Here is a 21,363-nt window from a genome sequence, read left to right as displayed (position 1 = left end):
ATAACAATCAGTTAGAAAACTTTAACAAACATGAGCACGAAAAATGAATTTGTGGTGACACACAGAGATATCAAAAATCAGCGTATGAATCTCAACAAGGGTGACAATATATATATATATATTTTTAGATAAACAGATTAATTCAGAACATCACTGAAAAGCTACTAAATGTCACAACAAAAACAACAGCAAAAAAATAAAAGCACATATTTAGAATTAAACAAAATAATAGGACAATTCAGATGCATAATTTATTCATGTTGCAATGCATGCTGGGAGTTTTGTACAATGATGGTACCCAGCATGCATTGCAGCAAGGTACTTTTGATTGTCACCATTGTTGAGATTCATACGCTGATTGTTGATGTCTGTGTTTGTCATCAAACAGTAACGTTTCGTGCTCATGTTTGTTAAAGTTTTCTTGCTGATTGTTATAATATTGCTGGATCTCACGCTGCAATAACACAGGGTTTGTGATGTGAAGATATTAATGGAATTACATAATTGTTAGACTCCAAAGACATCAGTGAGACAGGTTTTTTAATGATGATTATAAAATCATCGACAGGTAACCATCATCACCTGATCTCAGTTCACTTTAGCTTTCTTTGCTGCAGTAAATGTGTTTGACAAACACACTGTCACAGCAGCCAAAGAAGACAAAATATATGATAAGAGTTAAGATCCCAACTAATGGAAACACTAGTCACTGTTATGGTGACTTCAAATGAAACATATTAGAGTTAAACCTCTGTTAATTCTTAATAAAACCTTCTGTAGACGTCTGACAGAAATAAAGTCAGTCTGGTTAGTAATAAGTGAAGCTGGTAATGCTGTTTGTGGAGTTGTTTAATCCTCCTCTGCTGAGATCTTCACAGATTTAATGTCTTCTTTTCTCTTCAGTTGATTTCATCTAAGGCTGTGTCTGAAGTCAGTTGTAGTTCTTGTGTTTCTGCTCATTTCTTTTTTCTGTTCTCTTCTTTCCTTCAGTGATTCTGCTTGTTAACAGGCTTATTAAGGCTGAGATGACTTCATATTTAATATACACAGATTTTGTGGCTCAGATAAGGCCCAGTTCTGGTTTATTTCTTTGCTCTTGGCTGACATGTGGCATTGCTATGGCCTGCTTGTGGCCCAGATCTGGCAAACAGGAGTGGCCCACCCAAGTGCCGTAATTCCACGCTGCATGTGGGACAGATCATCTTTCCACGTGTGCCACAATGTTTCTATGTGGGGCAGTGCCTGCAGTTCGGAAAAAAAAGTCTATGGGAACACTCTGGGTGATTTTCGGCCATAGTGAAATCGCCCAAAAAGAGGCGGTACTCCACAGAACGTGACTTGGCGCTGATTGGACTATATCCAGAGGCAGAACAACAGTGAGTGACTGCTAGCGTAACTCTGTGGTTGAATGAGATTGTGATTGAAAAAGTCCCTTTCACACTTTGGTGGTGCGTCGCCCGATCGCCCTAATGAAGAAACCGCCACTGGTCACAACACTGGAGAAAAGTCGATTGCAACTTCCGGTTCATGCAGACTTTAATTTGTACCCATAGGCCTACTCCGTGTAGCTGGCCCGCCATCTACTGGCTGAAAAAAATATTGGCCCGCGGCCAAAGTTACTTGCGACCCCTGCTCTACACTCTTTCAAAAACTGTATGGACCAGTTTTAGACTGCAGATTGTTTAAATAGTACCTTTCCAAAACTTAATGTAATTGGTACAGTAATTAAAAGTTGGAGAATAAAATGCAGAAATTGTTAAAAGAAAAAGTAATGAATACAAACCAAAGGGTTTGGTAAGTTCTAATGTTTAATTAAACATATTTGGGGTGCATTTCTTGACATGAAGTATGTAAAGTCGCGATAAATTTGCAATGTACTATTTGTATTCACTCCTTACAGAACTGTGAACGTGAAAATGTATGTTTGATCATCTCTTATTAGAATCCAGCAGAGAGGATCTGTGTGTTCAGTCATGGACCGGAGTCTGTTTGTGCTGCTGCTGTTAGGTTGGTGTGGTCATGTGTAATCTGTATTTATGATGATGTGAACATATATAGATGGTTTAACATGTTGATTTTAACAGGGCTCTTCTGGAGCAGTTCAGCTCTTTCTCGTCAGTACCACTATATAAATGTGAGAATGTCGTGGCCAGAGGCTCAGAGTTACTGCAGAGCGAAGTACACTGACCTGGCTACTGTAGACACCATGGGTGATGTGAACAGGCTGGTGAATATAGTGGATTCTGGATACAGTGGATCAGTGTGGATTGGACTGAAGAGAGGGACACAGAAACGCTGGGCTTGGTCTAATGGAGAAAACAAATCTACTCAGTACTTTAACTGGTTTTCAGGAGAGCCAAATGAGAATGCAGATTGTGTATGTTCTTATTCCGGGCTCTGGTGTGATGATAAATGTAGCAATAGTCAATTTTTTACTTGCTACAAGGGTGAGTTCCCCTTTCTTTAAAAAAAAAAGTGCAGTTTAACTGGGAAAGAAGAGCTTTGTAGTAATAATAAAAAAAATAAAAAATAAAAAAATGTTTTTATCTCTCAATAGAAAATAATGAATACATCTTGGTAAAGAGCCGTAAAAGTTGGAGGGATGCTCAGAGCCACTGCAGACAGTATTACACAGATCTGCCCACTATCCACAACTCTGAGGAAAATAAACAGATAACTAAGATTCTGTTATCTGGATATTACATCTGGTTTGGGCTGTTCCAGGACTCTTGGGAATGGTCTGACAAATGGAGCCGCTTCTTTAGAAACTGGGCAGCAGGACAACCATCCCAGAGTTCAGGATCTGGTGACTGTGTTGGCATGTCAAGAACCAATGCTGGGAAATGGGCTCATGAAAGCTGTGATCTGGAGTATCCTTTTATCTGCCATGGATGTGAGCATCTAATAAATTAGATCATGTTAGACAGAATGACTATCATTTCATGTTCTGAATAGAAATATTGTGCATTACTGTATTTAACAGTGAGTGTGTACAAGCACAACAATGCACTGATCACTATAAAAAAATCTAAAAATCTAAAAACCTGACACTCAAAACAGCACAAAATTGTATGTATATATATATATATATATATATATATATATATATATATATATATATATATATTGCGAATAACTATAGGCTGACCTATACAGAAAGTGTGCAAGGAAGCTGTGACTATTCCCAAACAACCGGATCTCATGAGAAGATTTAGCTATTTTCTGAGTTGGTGATTTTGTATGAATTCGTATCATTAATATTATTATACGAAAAGAACAAACTACACTCGCATGAGTTCAACTTCACCATCACACCAAGTTTCTGTAAACTCTTTCAGTCTTTGTTTTAAAAACATTTTCCTTGAAAGTTTGAGTTATAATAGTTTGCAAGAGTGCGATTATAAACACTATTAATAGCTAATGAAGCAACTAGTCAGTAGAAGTTTTTACCTGTTTGGCTGATGACGTTAATGTCCCCGACAACCTCTGTGGTCCAATTTAGCCACTTGTAAGTAACAGCCTTTTCTAAGACAAGTAAAAGCTTTTAAAAAAATCTCAAGAGGAAAAAAATGGGACTACAGAGGTTGTCTGGGACATTAAGGGCAAAATTTACAAACAGCTTGCGCAAGCACAAACCCTCTTTGGGTGTTAAAAAACTGCTGTCAGGATTTACTTAAGACTCGCAGTGAAAAATGATCGCTGAAAAGGCATGGAATTTTTTTTTTTTTTTTTTTGTGGCTGGCCATATTGCATATGCATTTGTGGGATTTTTCCCTATCAGACGGCAAATTTATGGGAAAAGAATATTTAAAAAAATAAACGAATAATGTAAGGTGATTTACTAAGGTTTGTGCTCATCAATTTACTGGTGTTTACTGGGCGTCATTTTTACACCGCCCAAAAAAAGTAAACACTTTTTATGCATTTTTGACCGTTTATTTACACGACAACAGCGTTTTGGGGGCCAAAAACTCAAACTTTTGAAAATGGGTTTCAAAGTGCAAGTTTTTGAAACCGGTCTCTGTGTAAACAACAAAAAAGTGAATCTCTGAAACCGATGACTTAATGTACATGCGTATTAAGTGTTAAACCTATAGTGTTCCATCGCCATCTAATGACCTGGCAGCAGAATACAGCATTTTAGTCGTTTTCGTAGATCCGTGTGAATGGGGGATCGTTTTGACAATGTCTGTACGTGGAAAACTCAAAGGAAAAACTTTTCCGTTTTTACCATATCGCTGTCGTGTAAACGTACCCTTAAACTAGACGATAACTGATAGATTGTGTTGGTCATAATGGAAATGATTCGGCTGCGTCTGTATTCTTTAATTTGTGAGTCAAACTTTCAGGGAAAAAGTCTCTAAACTAAGACTGAAAGAATTGTAGGAGGCTTAGTGATGATGTCAGGCAAGTGATGAGACCATGGAGTAGTTTGTTTATTGCCTACCTTTAGATTTTGACTGCTGCAGATTGTATTTGCTTAAAAATTCAATAGTTGTGTTTATTTGTGAAAATTATCATGATTAACAAGAGTATAAGAACCATAAGCTTCTGTTAGTCACAGACCTTATTTTCTGAAATTATCCAAAAGCCAATGGAAAAAAGCAATTTGAATCGAATAACAACGCATTGTAACACTTTTGTCGAGATGCACTGTCATATTCCCACGTACTTTCAAAATAAAAAATAAAAAAGTAAAGTATTGTGTTATCACAGTTGCAATTCAAAGGGAACGCTTGTATTGATAAAAGTAACACAAAGTATCTCATGGCAATTTAAGTTTTGACAATTTGGTGTCTAATTTGTCTAATATGAATTCGTCGTTTTGGATCAATATGTCTCCCAAATGTGTAAGTTCAGTTCCAAAAAAAAATTTTAGGCCATCTTTATTATTAGACTAGTAAAATTCAGAATACTACAAATTGAATTGGCTCAGTTTCAGTTTTTAAATTTCTCACAAAAATGTTATGTGTTTTAGAGCAGTATGCTTTTTAATCATGATTGTATCTTCAAGTATATATTATCTTTACAATCCTGTCATTTCCCTCTAGGGCGCAAGTACCAGTACCAGTTTATAAATGAAAGCATGACATGGCAAGATGCTCAGAGTTACTGCAGAGCGAGATTCACTGATCTGGCCACTGCTGACAACATGAGCGACGCGAGTTTGCTGCTAAATACAGTGGATGCTGGATACAGTGGTTCAGTATGGATAGGTCTCCACAATGGAACAGAGTATCGCTGGGTCTGGTCTTTGGGCCCACTGTCCCAGTACAGTAACTGGAATCAAGGAGAACCAAATGGTGATGGGGAGTGTGTGAGGAGTTTTAATGGAAAGTGGTATGATGAGAGCTGCAGCACCGTTCTCCCATTTGTGTGTTTCAATGGTGAGTCCTCAAATCTGGCTCATTTCCCCCCCCCCCACACTTTAGCTGATCCTGGACTAAGGACTGGTCTTTATCTGGTGTTTCTGAACAGATAGCACTGGTTTCATCATCAATGAGACTGCTATGACATGGAGAGATGCTCAGAGTTACTGCAGACAACACCACACTGATTTGGCGAGTATCAGCAGCGCAGAGCAGCAGAATCTGATCAGTGATCAAGCATCGCTCTGGATTGGTCTGTTCCTGGACTCTTGGGAATGGCCTGAGCGGTGGAATCTCAGTTTTAGAAACTGGGCAGAAGGTCAACCATCCCAGAGTTCAGGATCTGGTGACTGTGTCGGCATGTCAACAACTGATTCTGGGAAATGGGCTCAATACAGCTGTGACCTAAAGCATCCTTTTATCTGCCATGGAGGTGAGTTTCCACAGTTAATAGAATCAAACGATTCAAACAAGAGATTTATAGATCATTCTTGAAACAGACATTACAAACAACTCGTATCTTTTCATCTATTGATGTGTCTTCTGTGTTGATGATGACGAACTCTTAATTTATCTAGATGACACGTTAATTAAAAAGCAGATCGTCAGACTGGAATTCTCCTGTAATGGAGAATGCACATTAAATGATCCTTCACTACAGACTGCTATTCTGAATCAGGTTTGTTTCTGCCTTAAAAACTGTGTTCAGTTTCAGTGTCAAATTTTGGGTGCATAACAGTACCATGACAGCCGCCCACAAAATCCAATAGCATTGTGCTTATGAGTTTTGAGCAGGCAAGCAACTCTCATTTGAAATAATTTTTTATTATATATATATATATATATATATATATATATATATTTTGGTCTTCTCTAGATCAGTGAAAAGCTAAAGCTCATGGGACTGGAGAGTGACAGCAAAATAAGCTGGAGAAAAGGTGAAGGTGAAGAGGTGTTTCATCAGAAGATCAACCGTACAGCGAGTTCCGATAATTAATATAATGAGGAGGAATCTTTCATTTATATCTTTATATCAAAATTCTAAGAATATAAAGGGGTTTTATTTTTAGTAAAAGTAGATTGATTAAAGGAATTGTAAAGTAGTTTAGTAAAAAAATAAAAATAAATTTAAACACTATGAAGTGTCATATACTGTGTTTACATTTACTATAGTTTTGAAAGGTGATTTTTATTTTATTTTTTTAAATCATCATTAAAAGTATACCGAATTTTATATAGGTTCTGCAGAAATAAGGGGTGTAAGTATGATGATATCTTTCTAGTAATGAATCTGAAGGAAATTTGATTGGCAGAAATCAACCTGAGCATATTATTTCCATTTTCGGGTGATGCCTAGATGTTTCCAAATTTGCATTCATTTATATATATATATATATATATATATATATATATATATATATATATATATATATATATATATATATATATATATATACATATATATATACATATATATATATATTGTGCTTTTATTTTGAAATTGATGAAAGATTTAAGTCAATTTAATATGCTATATGTGTTTAAAATAAAATTCACTTTGTAAAACTAAAGATAAGAAATTCAGCTATTATTAATTCATTGACCTCTCTCTCTGCATTCTGAAATAACATGAACGATACATAAAGTAGATAAAGATATGCTATATGTGTTTAAAATAAAATTTACTTTGTAAAACTAAAGATTTGGAGTTCGACTATTATTATTTTATTATTATTATTTTATTAGCATTGGAACTCTTGTATGGAAATATCTCTCTCTCTCTCTCTCTCTCTCTCTCTCTCTCTCTTTGTCTCTGCATTCTTAAATAATAATAACATAAATTATATATAATAAGTAGCCTAAATAAAGATTTATTCTCATGTTCATGTCTTGCATTTGATATAATTGTGAAAGTGACTTTAATATGCGCATAGCCTACACTGTGTTTTGTTTTTTGTTGTTGCTGCTTTTGTCATTTATACTATTGTTATTCTTAGCCCATCTATAATATATTTTCAGTCATTTTAATTCTAAGTTTTTTTTTTTAATCGGATGTACCCAGGTATACTGGGTTAGGTTGTACCAACAGCACTCAGGTTAGGTGTTATTCATCCTTTCACCACCAGATGACCACAAATTACACCGGTTTGAGAAGCGCAGAGAAATGAACCGTTTTAAAGCATCATGTTGCTCCCAAGCACTGAACATGCACTGTAAAAAATTTCTAACCCTCCCAAATCAAAAATTTCAAGTGACCGATAACATCTACATTTTTCAATTGGCCCAAGTGAAATTCTTGTTGCAATAGTTTGTTAGCATTGGCTCAATGAGAAATAATACGTCAGACTAATTGAAAAATTTAGATGTTATCGGTCACTTGAAATTTTTGACTTGGGGATGTAATTTTTTTTTTTACAGTGTGTCTCCCTAATCAGAACACACCTGATTCAGTCCACAAGTTTGTAAACATGAATGGCCATAGTGTATAATATTGTATATTTTAAACTATTCATTTATGACATTATTTTTCTGAATGTTGTTCTTTGTCAACAGCTCTATTAATAGTAATAAAATAATAGTTGTAATAATTGTGTATTATAGGTTTTATTTATTAATGCTTTATTTATCAAACATTTTTGATAATAACATTCAATATTTTTGTTAAATCACCATTACAAGTAGCCTATACCAACGATTTAAAAAAACGCTCTGTAAAAAAATGATCTAATTTTAACTGTAAAAGACTATGGGCCCTATCTTGCACCCAGCGCATTGACTTTGTACACCGACGCATGTATCATTCCTATTTTGCACCCGCGCACAGCTGACTTTTCCGTCCACAGACGCACGTCGGTAAATTAGGAAATTAACTTCCGCTCCCGGGATCGGTGCAGCGCAAAGAGGAGGCGTGTTCCGGCGCAAACGTTCCCTGGTGCTATTTTGCAGGTTTAGAAAACAATTCCACCACTGACCAGCTAAAACCTAAATATTAACACACGAGGGAAATCATTGTTGTGTCCATGAAGATGTGAAAAAATAGGCATAAATCTAGCTTACACATTTCCCCCAATTTTTATACGCCTGTTTAACCGAAGCTAATTTGGGTGTGTTTCTCCATCCCCAATGTCACTTCTCTGTTTTTTCGGCCCTGACGAGAACGTCGGTCTCCTCGGCTGTGAACCGCTCCTGGCGCGCGCCTGGCAAATCCGCCGTTATAATAGCAAACCGCCATGGAACAAGCGTGCCTGCCAGGGGGGCAGGGTTTTATATTATTTTGAAGTTTCCCCGGGCGCCGCCATTGGCTAGCGGACCATCACCTGCTGTTAGCATCCCATTGACTCCCATTCATTTTGGCGTCACTTTGACAGCGAATAACTTTACATCTAAGGCGTTTAAAGACTCCATTTGTCCGTTATTTATTTCTAAAGAAACACGAAAATGTATAAAAGGCTCCATTACCTTGTATCTTACGTTATGGCCCCGTGGATGCAGTTTTTGTAAAAAGCTAACGATTGCGTCATAACCACGCGACTCTCTGTCGCACAGTAGAGAGATTACCGTATGGACAGGAGGAGAAGCTCGCGGGCAATCGGGGGGACGTGGAGGCAAAATGACAAAATAATTAATCAGAATACTTAGCACACGTTACTCCTGCTCCTAGCTCATGGGCTCCTCCTACTCACACTCTCAGCCTCTGCAAGTTTCGGAAGGGAATGATTCAGATTTCTCTTGGCACAGCTACTAGAAGACAGACGGGTTGCTCACGTCACATCTACGTCGTCAAGCTCAGTTTGAGTCTGCGCAGTACGCTCGACCATCAGGAAGTTAGTTGTTCTAATTGACTTCATTTTTTTCCGTTGAATCCAATGGGGTCGCTGTGTCCAGTTTATATACTGTCTATGGTGCCTGCTCTTAAAGGGAATGTGAGATGTCGCTCTGATTGGTTTATTTCATGTTACCCCCAAACCACACCTATGAATAATGAAGCTACTTCAGACCAACCCATTTTAGATTTGCTTCGGGCGCAAGAGTCATTTATCCCACCGGTGTAATAGCAACAGCACCCAAGACCCCCCCACAAAGTTACTTGCGTTTCGCGCTTGATACTTGCGTTTCAGATCGTTAAAATAGGGCCCTATATCCTTTACTATATACAAGGAAAACTGATATAACCTTACATTTTACACTAAAGAAAAGCACAAAAAAATACAGTCAAAAACTTATTCTGATAGCCTATATTATTACAATATAAAATAACTGTTATCTTATGGGACGGTTGATACCGGGGCTCCGTTGCTCTGACGCAGTTTTCAAACCACTATTATATTGTATCACACACTGTACCGATGCTTGAATTAAAATGACAATACCACGTGACTGATGACGTTTGAAGCTTTGAACATCATGCGCTGGAAGGTCGAAACAGCTGGTTTGAAAAAATTGGCGCTTCGCGATGTATAAAAAGGAAAATGATTATAGAAGAAGCCTTCCTTATTTAAATGATTTACATTTACATTTACATTTACATTTAGTCATTTAGCAGACGCCCTTATCCAAAGCGACTTACAAATTAGGACTAAGTTCAGCGAGTCATCATAAAGAGGCAAAAGCAACAACAACGCAGGAAGTGCTCAAAATACGAAGTTCTGGTATTATTCAGAGTAGCATAAGCCTGATAAGTGATGTTTCAAAGGGAAAGGATTTTTTTTTTTTTTTTTTTTTTTTTTTTTTTTTTTATTAGGTTAAGTGCTCACGGAAGAGATTGGTTTTCAGCTGTTTTTTGAATGTTGTCAGGGATTCTGCATTCCGGATGAGGGTGGGGAGAGCGTTCCACCAGCATGGAACTGTAAATGAGAATGTTCTGGAAAGTGATTTTGTGGCTTTCTGTGATGGAACCACGAGACGTCGCTCGTTGACCGATCGTAGGTGTCTGGTAGGGATGTAGACTCGTAGGAGTGAGTGAAAGTAGGAGGGAGCTGAGCCTGTGATAGTTCTGTAAGCAAGCGTCAGTGCCTTGAACTTGATGCGAGCAGCTAGAGGTAGCCAGTGCAGAGAGATGAACAGAGGAGTGACGTGGGCCCTCTTGGGCTCGTTGAAGACAAGACGAGCTGCAGCATTCTGGATCATCTGTAGGGGTTTGGTCGCACATGCTGGGAGTCCAGCCAGAAGGGCATTGCAGTAGTCAAGCCTAGAGATGACCAGGGCCTGGACGATAAGTTGTGTTGCATGCTCAGTTAGGAAAGGCCTGATCTTCCTGATGTTGTGCAGTGCAAACCTGCATGATCGAGCTGTCTTTGAAATGTGATCTGTGAAGGTCAGCTGGTCATCAAACGTTACTCCAAGATTTCTGACCGATCTTGATGGGGTGATTAATGATGACTCTAGCTGGATGGTGAAGTCGTGCTGTAGAGACGGATTGGCAGGGAGGACGAGAAGCTCAGTCTTTGCCAGGTTGAGCTGCAGGTGATGTTCCTTCATCCATGTGGAGATGTCCGCCAGACAGCTTGAGACCCGTGCAGCTACTGTGGGATCATCTGGTTGAAAGGAGAGGAAGAGCTGTGTGTCATCAGCATAGCAGTGGTAGGAAAAACCGTGTGCCTGTATGATGTGTCCCAGTGATGTGGTGTAGATGGAGAAGAGGAGGGGACCAAGAACTGAACCCTGGGGAACCCCTGTGGTCAGCTGATGTGCTCTGGATACCTCGCCTCTCCATGCGACCTTGAAGGACCTACCTGTGAGATAGGACTCAAACCAGTGGAGTGAAGTTCCTGTGATGCCCAGTGATGAGAGGGTGGACAGAAGGATCTGATGATTCACCGTGTCGAAGGCAGCAGACAGATCCAGGAGAATGAGGACTGAAGATTTGGAAGCAGCTTTTGCGATCCGTAGGGCTTCTGTGACTGACAGTAATGCAGTCTCAGTTGAATGTCCTTTCTTGAAGCCAGATTGGTTGACATCCAGCTGGTTGTTTAGAGACAAGAAGGATGTTAGTTGGTTGAAGACAGCTCTTTCAAGTGTCTTCGCAATGAATGGTAGGAGAGAGATAGGTCTGTAATTCTCTACCAATGATGTGTTTAGCGTTGGTTTTTTGAGCAGTGGAGTAACCCGAGCCTGCTTGAATGCTGTAGGGAAGGTGCCAGTGTGGAGGGATGAGTTGATGATGTGTGTGAGTGATGGTAGAAGTGTGGGAGAGATGGCTTGTAGAAGGTGTGAGGGGATGGGGTCAAGCGTGCAGGTGGTAGGGTGACTGGAGAGGAGAAGTGTAGATACTTCTTCCTCGGTTAGCGAAGAAAAGGAGGACAGAGGGGTATTGGCTGTGGAAGGGGTCGGTCTGGGTTCCTGTGTGTGTGGAGCTGAGAACTGACTGCTGATAGCTGTTGTTTTGTTGGTGAAGAAGGTGGCAAAATCGTCAGCAGTTAAGGAGGAGGCGGGAGGTGGTGGAGGTGGACAGAGGAGAGAGTTGAATGTCTTGAAGAGTAATCGTGTGTTGGAGGAGCTGTTGATCTTGTTGTGGAAGTATGAAGATTTTGCAGCATGAACATCAACAGAAAAGGAGGAGAGGAGAGATTGATACATACTCAGGTCAGATGCGTCTTTTGATTTGTGCCATTTCCTCTCCGCTGCCCTGAGTTTGGTCCGGTGTTCCCGAAGAACCTCAGATAACCAGGGGTTAGAGGGAGTAGTGCGTGCTGGCCTGGAGGAGAGAGGGCAGATAATGTCTAGAGAAGAGATTAGAGTGGAGCATAAGGTGTCCGTTGCGGTATTCACATCCAGAGATGAGAATTGTGAGGGTGGGGGAAGAGAGGATGACACGGCAGAGGAGAGATGGGAGGGGGAAAGTGAGCGCAGGTTTCGTCTGAAAGTGACTGGTGGTGGGGGTGGGGGTGCAGGGGTAGAGAGTTGTAGACTGAAAGTAATGAGGAAATGATCTGAAACGTGGAGAGGTGTCACCAGGATGTTTTCTGTGGTGCAGTTGCGTGTGTAAACCAGGTCCAGTTGGTTGCCTGATTTGTGAGTAGCTGTGGTGATGAGTCGTTTGAGATCGAAAGAGGCTAGGAGAGAGGTGAAGTCTGTTGCATGTGGCTTTTCGAGATGAATGTTGAAGTCACCGAAGACTAGAAGTGGGGTGCCGTCCTCAGGGAAAGTGGACAGCAGCACATCCAGCTCATCTACAAAGTTACCCAGCTGACCTGGGGGGCGATAAATGACTACAATATGGATTTTAATGGGGGTTGTAAGTGTAATAGCATGATATTCAAATGAGTTGTTGTTGCATAGAGAAGAGAGCGTGGAGTATTTGCAATTGTTAGAAACGAGAAGCCCTGTACCCCCACCTCTCCCAGACTGGCGAGGGGAGTGGGAGAAGGAGAAATTGCTAGAGAGAGCAGCAGGGGTTGCTGAGTCTTCTGGACGAATCCAGGTCTCAGTCAGCCCCAAGATACTAAGAGTAGAATGAGATGCAAAGGCTGGAATGAAGTCAGCTTTATTGACTGCTGACTGACAATTCCATAGACCCACGGAAAGAGAGAGAGGAGTATGTGAGGATGTGGGGATGGGATTTAACTTCCCTATAACATAAATTGTAATAAAAAAATAAATAAAAAAAGAACACCCAAAAGATTTCTACTCACGTCAATCCTAATTATGATCACTTGTATTTTTTATATTGATCAATACGTGAATCCGTTGACCAGGCTACACATGACACGAGTTGTGGTCTCATTGGCACAGATTAATTTAGAAGAGATTAGATGAGATTAGATAGAACTGTATTGATCCCAGACTGATTCCACTCTTGTGTCACAGACTTCCGAAGCTTTGTTTGGTCACATGCTTTTTCGGCTGTGCTGTGATTTGTTAGATATGATGGAGAAAACAAGTCTGACCACCAGATGTCACTACGCATTGTGTTAAAAACTTTGAGTAATGAACCATTTTTCTGCATTATTTGATGAAAGCCTCGGTTTTCGTTTTAAGTTTTAAGTTGGTAAGCCGGGTGCACACTGACTCGTCCAGAGATTTACATCATCAATCAATCACACGTTCGGTGACTGTGAGCTGCATTACATGCGGGATTGAATGGTGGCTAAAAATAGATCTCTAATGTTAAAGGGGTGGTTGAATATGATTTCACTTTTTTAACTTTAGTTAGTGTGTAATGTTGCTGTTTGAGCATAAACAACATCTGCAAAGTTACGAAGCTCAAAATTCAAAGCAAAGGAAGATATTTGCTTTTAAAGAAATCATTTTTTAAGGACTACAACAAACGGCTGGTAGGTAAGTGATATAACCAACCCTAAAATGTACATAAACCCCTCCCCCGGGAACGCGATTTAGAGGCCTTGTCCCAAATGGCACACTTCATACGCACTTTCGGTCTTGTGGACTTACAATGGCTGCCGCGTGCGCGTGTCTGTTAAGTCCATGAGACCGTGGTGGAGGGGTGTAGAAAAAAAAAGAAAAAAAAATGTGTGTGTGTTATATTTTGTATTAAATGTACACTACAGTCTATATCATGAGTCCTTGCCAACACGTCCACAAAAAAGTATTTAAAAAAAGAGAAGAAAAAAAAAGTAGCTAGGTCACGTTTAACCTACGGTCGCGCGTGACATGCATGACAGGAGGTTCACAGCTGTCAACAGTAGCTAGAAGCTAGCAAACAGCGGTTACACGCTCCTTTACGTTAACATGGCTGAGGGGAAACGAGCCAAGATCTACCATTTTCACCCTGAATGGGAGGAAGATAATTTTTTTGTTTATTCTCATTCAAAGCCTGTTTGTTTGATCTGCAATGCAACGGTGGCGTTGGCAAAGAAAGGAAATCTGGAGCGGCATTTTAAAACAGTACACGGGAGCTACGAGAGGGATTTCCCCTGCAAAAACGCCTTTACGTGCCACAAAAGTGCGGGATATGAAAGCACAGCTTGCAGCGCGGCAGTCAATCTTCACCAAACCGAAGACCCAGAGTAAGGCCGCAACTATTGCTTCCTATCGCGTCAGTCACGTCCTTGCTAAATACAAGAAGCCATTCAATGCCGGCGATATGGTGAAGGAAGCCTTTCTCGAGGCAGCGGATAGCCTTTTTGACGACTTTAAAAATAAAACAGAGATCGTGAAGGCCATTAAAGAAGTGCAACTCTCCCGCAATAAACAAGGAGATTTGAGAGAATGACTGTGGATGTGGAGGAGCAACTGAAGAAGGATATTGATGCGTGTGAGTGCTTTTCCCTCCAATTTGACGAGTCGACTGATATGGTGGATGTGGCACAATTGTGTGTTTTCATCAGGATGGTTTTTGGAGACATGAGCGCCAAGGAAGAGCTACTCACAATTTTGCCATTAAAAGGACACACCAGAGGTGATGATATTTTTAATGCTTTCATGGGATTTGTTAGCGAGACAAAACTGCCGCTCTTCAAGCTGATCTCCATCACAACTGATGGGGCGCCTGCTATGATGGGCCGCACCAGTTGGTTCATTGCACTGTGCAAAGAAAGTGAATCTTTCCGGGATATCCTGAATTATCATTGTATAATTCACCAGCAAGCGTTGTGTGGAAAGATTTTAAATATGAAAGAAGTGATGGATATTGCGATGAATATTGTGTGTTCAGTTCAGGCCAGGAGTCTGCAGAGAAGGCTTTTCCGTGCTCACTTGGAGGAGAATGATGCGGAGCACACAGACCTGCTGCTTCACACGGATGTTAGGTGGTTAAGCAGAGGTACATTTTTGGCCAGATTCACGGAGCTATTGCCTGAAATCAAGGACTTCCTGAAGCGTTCAAAACATGTGGATTACTATACAAAGCTAGAGGACCACCAGTGGCTTTTAGATTTATCTTTCCTCACTGATCTCGCTGGCGAGCTCAATGAATTGAATTTAGAGCTGCAGGGTAAGGATAAAGATGTAGTCAACATGATGAGTTCAGTGAACACATTTAAAAGCAAGCTACAGCTGATGTCAAGCAGGCTGCAGCGTGGTAACCTGCGCAACTTCCCTCACATGCTAGCAGAACTACAACGTCAAGGTAAAGGTGTGACACAGCTTGACAGTGCACACTGCACGTTATGAGGAGCATGTTCAGAGCATCTCGGCAGAGTTTGAGAGGCGTTTTACTGACTTTGCATCCATCGAGCCTGTAGCCAGCTTTATGTGTTATCCATTTGATGCAAGTATTGATGTTGGTGACATTGCCGCCAAAGTCAAATCACTTTTCGACTTGGAAAGCTCCGCTCTTGAGGATGAGATTCTGACATTGCAAAATGACATTGACATCAAAGCCAGATCAACATCCGCTCAACCTGGAGCACATGTAGTGTTCTGGAATCTACTGGTGGAGGAGAAGTATCCCAATCTCAGAAGATGTGCCTTGAACCTGACAGCTCTTTTTGGATCAACTTATTTGTGCGAGTCTGCTTTCTCGCACATGATAATCATCAAGTCTAAGTACAGAGCACTAAGCTGGTTCAAATCATACCTATCTGACCGCTACCATTTTGTCTATTTAAATGGAGAAAAATCGATCATAACTCCAGTAAACTATGGAGTGCCGCAGGGATCTGTATTAGGCCCTCTGTTATTTTCAATATATATGATGCCACTTGGAAATATTATAAGGAAACATGGAATTAGTTTCCATTGTTATGCTGATGACACTCAAATATATATTTCATCACGGCCGGATGAAAACGCAAAATTTTCCAAATTGACAGAGTGTGTTAAAGATATAAAAGATTGGATGACCCGTAATTTTCTTTTATTAAATCCAGACAAGACAGAGGTAATACTTATCGGTTCAAAAAACCGCCCACAAAACCTCGCACAATACAACTTTAACATCATAGGATGTCCTGTTACTTTATCCTCTACAGTAAAAGACCTGGGTGTTATACTCGATTGCAACCTGTCTTTTGAAAATCATATTTCATATGTTACAAAAACAGCATTTTTCCACCTTAGAAACATTGCTAAGCTACGTAATATGCTATCAGTTTCTGATGCAGAAAAGTTAGTTCATGCATTCATGACCTCGAGACTGGATTACTGTAATGCTTTACTAGCTGGTTGTCCTGCATCCTCAATAAACAAGCTACAGTTAGTCCAAAATGCCGCCGCTAGAGTTCTTACTAGATCAAGAAAATATGATCATATAACACCGATTTTATCATCACTGCATTGGTTACCTATAAAGTTCCGTATTAATTACAAGGTATTGCTACTGACCTATAAAGCCCTAAACGGCTTAGCTCCAGTCTATTTAACGGATCTTTTATCACCCTATAATCCATCGCGCTCTTTAAGATCACTAAATTCAAGGCTTTTGGTCATACCTAGGATATCCAGAACCACCAAAGGAGGGAGAGCCTTCTCACATTTGGCTCCAAAACTCTGGAATAGTCTTCCTGATACTGTTCGTTGCTCAGACTCGCTCTCCCAGTTTAAAACTAGATTAAAGTCGCATCTCTTCAGCCAGGCATTCATATAATCCTACAGTTCAAACTACAATCCGGCCTCTAGCTCATAAATGCCAGAGGAGAACTGGCCCCCGACTGAGCCTGGGTTCTCCCAAGGTTTTTTTTCTCCATTAGGTCACCTGATGGAGTTTTAGGACACCATTAGGTCACTTGATGAAGTTTTTCGGTTCCTTGCCACTGTTGCCTTTGGCTTGCTCAGTTGGGGATACTTTGGGGATATTTAATTTAATTTTATCAATCAATAAATTCCTCTTGAAACAAACTTTGTTGTATTATTTTAATTTAATACTGTGAAGCTGCTTTGATACAATCTGTATTGTGAAAAGCGCTATACAAATAAACTTGACTTGACTTGACTTGACAGATCAACAATGACTGCACTGTAAAAAAAAAAAAAATGGAGAAAACTTAAAAGTTTAAGGCAACCAGCTGCAGGACATTTTTGAGTTTTCTCAACTTACGTGTTTGAGTTATCTCAACTTTTCTCAACTTTTTTCATGTTAAATAGTTGAATAAACTTTAAAAACTGAATTTGTCATACAAAACGTAAGTTGGATTTTTTACAGTGTGATGACCACCTTGCAGTCTGCCTACGCCTTGCTACCAGCTCCTACACTCCTGACTACGAGAAGCTTTCCTCCTCCTCCCAGTGCCAGGTCTCCCACTAAGGTAGAAAGTGATTTCCTTTTTTCAAACTCAGAGATCTACCTGTTTTGTATCTGGTTTATTTTTCTGTTTGGTTCATATTAAGGTCAGTTATGACTATTGCTCATCATGCAGATTGGCGTGTGTGTGTGTGTGTGTGTGAGAGAGAGAGAGAGAGAGAGAGGAGCAGAGAGAGCGGGTTTGTGCTACAGCGCACTATGCAAACTGGCAACTGTGAGAGAGGAATTTGTGTGTGTGTGTGTGTGTGTGTGTGTGTGTGTGTGTGTGTGTGTGTGTGTGTGTGTGTGTGTGTGTGTGTGTGTGTGTGTGTGTGTGTGTGTTTGAGAGAGGGAGGGTTTGTGTTGTGATGTCTAGTTGTGTGACAACAAGAAAAAGTGTTGTGAGGTTAGTTACTGCAGGCTGGAAACGATTTGTGTGGGTTTGCGATGTTGACACTGGACTGGTAGATCTCGGGAGGTTGGCTACTTGAAAAGTAGATCTTGGGTCAAATTTTAGGCCTCAGAAGGGTGCTCGCAAGCGCCCCCTTTGCGGTCGATATGCGCAAAAAGGCATTATACCACCCCTTTAATTTGGTCATGGCTTGTCATGAAAAAATAAGACAATTTGACAGTCGTCGTGGAAGAAGTCAACACTGCAGGACTGTGAGTCAAATCTTCTGACACTGCCAGAATTTCATCAGAGGTTAAATTTGTTCGCAACGATCATTATTCGGCTGTCGGTGAACATGTCAAACTAACGATCAAAGACTTCTGATTTTGGCCTAGGATCTGAGGAATCTTTTAGGATTAGCTAAATTTGTCTTCGACGGCCAAATCGTGGCCGAAATCGTACAGTGTGCACCCGGCTTTACAAAATGATATACTTGGCTTTATGTGCTAATAAAGTTTAAAAGAATGCTTAAGTGTGCTTCTTTTTAGGCTTGCAGTCTATGAAGATAAAGGCAGCAACCTTCCAGTTACCAGCTCCAAGCTTGCAAAGCCCACACTGTCTGTTTAATTAAGAAAACTTGTAATCTGCCTCTCAAAGCATGTGTACAGTACATGTACAGTGTTCTGTGTGCATTCACCACCACCCTTATCAATGACTTGTTCATCTTTCATTTCCTCTTCTTTTCCTAGAACAGCAGCACACAAACAGCAGAGAGGATCTGTGTGTTCAGTCATGGACAGGAGTCTGTTTGTGCTGCTGCTGTCAGGTTGGTGTGGTCATGTGTAATCTGTATTTATGATGATGTGAACATATATAGATGGTTTAACATGTTGATTTTAACAGGGCTCTTCTGGAGCAGTTCAGCTCTTTCTCGTCAGTACCACTATATAAATGTGAGAATGTCGTGGCCAGAGGCTCAGAGTTACTGCAGAGCGAAGTACACTGACCTGGCTACTGTAGACACCATGGATGATGTGAACAGGCTGGTGAATATAGTGGATTCTGGATACAGTGGATCAGTGTGGATTGGACTAAAGAGAGGGACACAGAAACGCTGGGCTTGGTCTAATGGAGAAAACACACTCACACAGTTTAGTGCATGGGATAAAAAAGAACCAATCAGTCATAACGAATGTGGTTCTTTTTCCTCTGGAGTTTGGTATAGTTATCCATGCTCATCAAATTTACACTATGTTTGCTACAGTGGTGAGTTTTGAGTTGTTATCTGTGTAAATGTGTAAATGTAAATCTATCTTGGGTTGAAGATGATTCTTCTTTTCCATTCTTCAATAGAAAGTGAATACATCAGGGTACAGATTTCTAAGAACTGGAGTGATGCTCAGAGCTACTGCAGACAGCATCACACAGATCTGATCACTATCCACAACTCTGAGGAACAGAATACGATAAAGAGTATTATTCCATCGCGATTGTGGGTCTGGATTGGTCTGTTCCAGGACTCTTGGGAATGGTCTGACAAATGGAGCCGCTTCTTTAGAAACTGGGCAGCAGGACAACCATCCCAGAGTTCAGGATCTGGTGACTGTGTTAGCATGTCAACAATCGATTCTGGGAAATGGGCTCATGAAAGCTGTGATCTTAAGCATCCTTTTATCTGCCATGGTGGTGAGTTATCATAATCAAGTGATTGTAGATCACTCTTGAAACAATTATCTTCTATGTTGAGGATGACTTTAACTCTGTATTTCTCTAGAGGGCAAGATTACAAAGCAGACTGTCAGACTGAAATTGTCCTGTAATGGAGAATGCACATTGAATGATCCTTCACTACAGACTGCCATTCTGAATGAGGTTTGTTTCTGCCTTAAACATCATGTTCAGTTTCAAATTCAGGTGCAGCAACACAGTTTGCTGAGTATATACTGGATGAAATGGTGTTAAGAAACAAGAATATGTTACAATAGGTTACATTACCTTACATCCAACCTTCATTGTTGTTGTTGTTGTTGTTGTTGTTGTTGTTTTTTAGAGTTAAAGATGAAATGCAGCCTAAAAAGGTGTGGCATAATTTTAAGTTTTATTTAACTTTTAAATAAACTTTTATTTAACTTTCAGATAAGTGAAAAGCTAAAGAGCATGGGGCTGGAAAGTGACAGCAAAATAAGCTGGAGAAAGGAGGAAGGCAAAGAGGTGTTTCATCAGGACAGCAGTTTCAAATAATAGGCTAAATGTACCTCAATGGATACCTTCAGTGTACCTCTTTAAAATGAAAATTGAATACAATGTTATGTTTGACTCCAAAGCTTGGGTCAAAAAACAACACATTTCACATTGATGCATTTTTTTGTAACACCTAATTCAACCCAGGAAAGAATCCAAAAAATGTAAATGTACTGTATGTAATTTGTGTACATTTTAAATGATTGATGCGGACCAGGGTTGGACCATAGTAATAGCCTACGATCCATTATTTAAAAATCATAAATGGTCATATTTAATTACTAAATTATTGAAATTGATTGTGAAATTATTTTTATCAAAAGTTGTAGGCCTTCAATAACCAGCCTGCCTACATAAATGATTCTATAGCTTAACTTTAGAATTAGCTATTCTTACACTTTTACGTTTAGTTTTTTACTTATGTGTGAATATTGATGCAACAACAACATGAAATACTTAAACATTAAAATAAACATTAAAAGTATAATGAATTTTAAAAGTTTGAGAGTATACTCTCAATAAGAGAAATAAAAACATCAAAACAATAACCTAAACATATTACAAATATCCAATATACAAAATACAACATATACAATATACTAATACACTACAAAATCACATATAAGCAGGTCTAAAAAAGTGAGTTTTAAGCAAGGATTTAAAAGCACTCAAAGATTCAGCATGTCTAATCTCATATGGAAGAGAGTAGACCAGAGTTTTGGATCAAGGGAAGAAAAAGCCCGGTCACCCATAGAGCGCAAACGAGATGAGGGAACAGTCAGAGGAGTGGAGATCAGCCTTGGAGTGTAAACAGTTAAGAGTTCAGATAAATAATGAGGTGCTAGGCCATGCAAGGCCTTATAAGTAAGCGTAAGTATTTTAAAATCTATACGAAACCTGACAGGTGTATAGATCAATTTCTCAGCCACAGTAAATGAAAACATGGGGCACAATCTTGCAATATTTCTGAGATGAAAAAATGGGGCACAATCTTGCAATATTTCTGAGATGAAAAAATGACGTTTTAACAGTGTGTTCTGGACATGAGGGACAAATGTTACTGTAAGTGAGTGTCAAAAATCAACGTTTCGTTTGGAACTCCAAGACAGAGCCATCAACATTAAGCGTTAAAGATCCAGCTTTACGTAACTGGTGGGTTGAACCAATTATTATAACTTCTGTTTTATCACTGTTAAGGCAAAGACCATTTTGATTCATCCAAATTTTTATCTCAGAAATGCAGT

General features: G+C 39.7%; 1 protein-coding gene across 1 annotated transcript in view; it reads left to right on the top strand.

Annotated features, from left to right (window-relative positions):
* LOC309501058 (macrophage mannose receptor 1-like) overlaps positions 1–21,054 on the top strand; it is a 40,337-nt gene extending 19,283 nt beyond the window's left edge. Inside the window, exons 6-9 of the mRNA XM_082173009.1 lie at positions 5,052–5,387; positions 5,479–5,802; positions 5,948–6,048; positions 20,015–21,054. Of these exons, the coding sequence (XP_082029135.1) occupies positions 5,052–5,387; positions 5,479–5,802; positions 5,948–6,048; positions 20,015–20,119 (866 nt within the window). The 3' untranslated portion in view covers positions 20,120–21,054. The remainder of the gene's footprint in view (positions 1–5,051; positions 5,388–5,478; positions 5,803–5,947; positions 6,049–20,014) is intronic.
* Positions 21,055–21,363: the final 309 nt, after the last annotated feature.

This window comes from Leuciscus leuciscus, assembly GCF_965113295.1.
Source record: "Leuciscus leuciscus genome assembly, chromosome: 6".
In the NCBI taxonomy this organism is placed as follows: Eukaryota; Metazoa; Chordata; class Actinopteri; order Cypriniformes; family Leuciscidae; genus Leuciscus; species Leuciscus leuciscus.
Note: the sequence above shows the minus strand (reverse complement) of the source record. Positions and strands in the feature narration are given on the sequence as shown.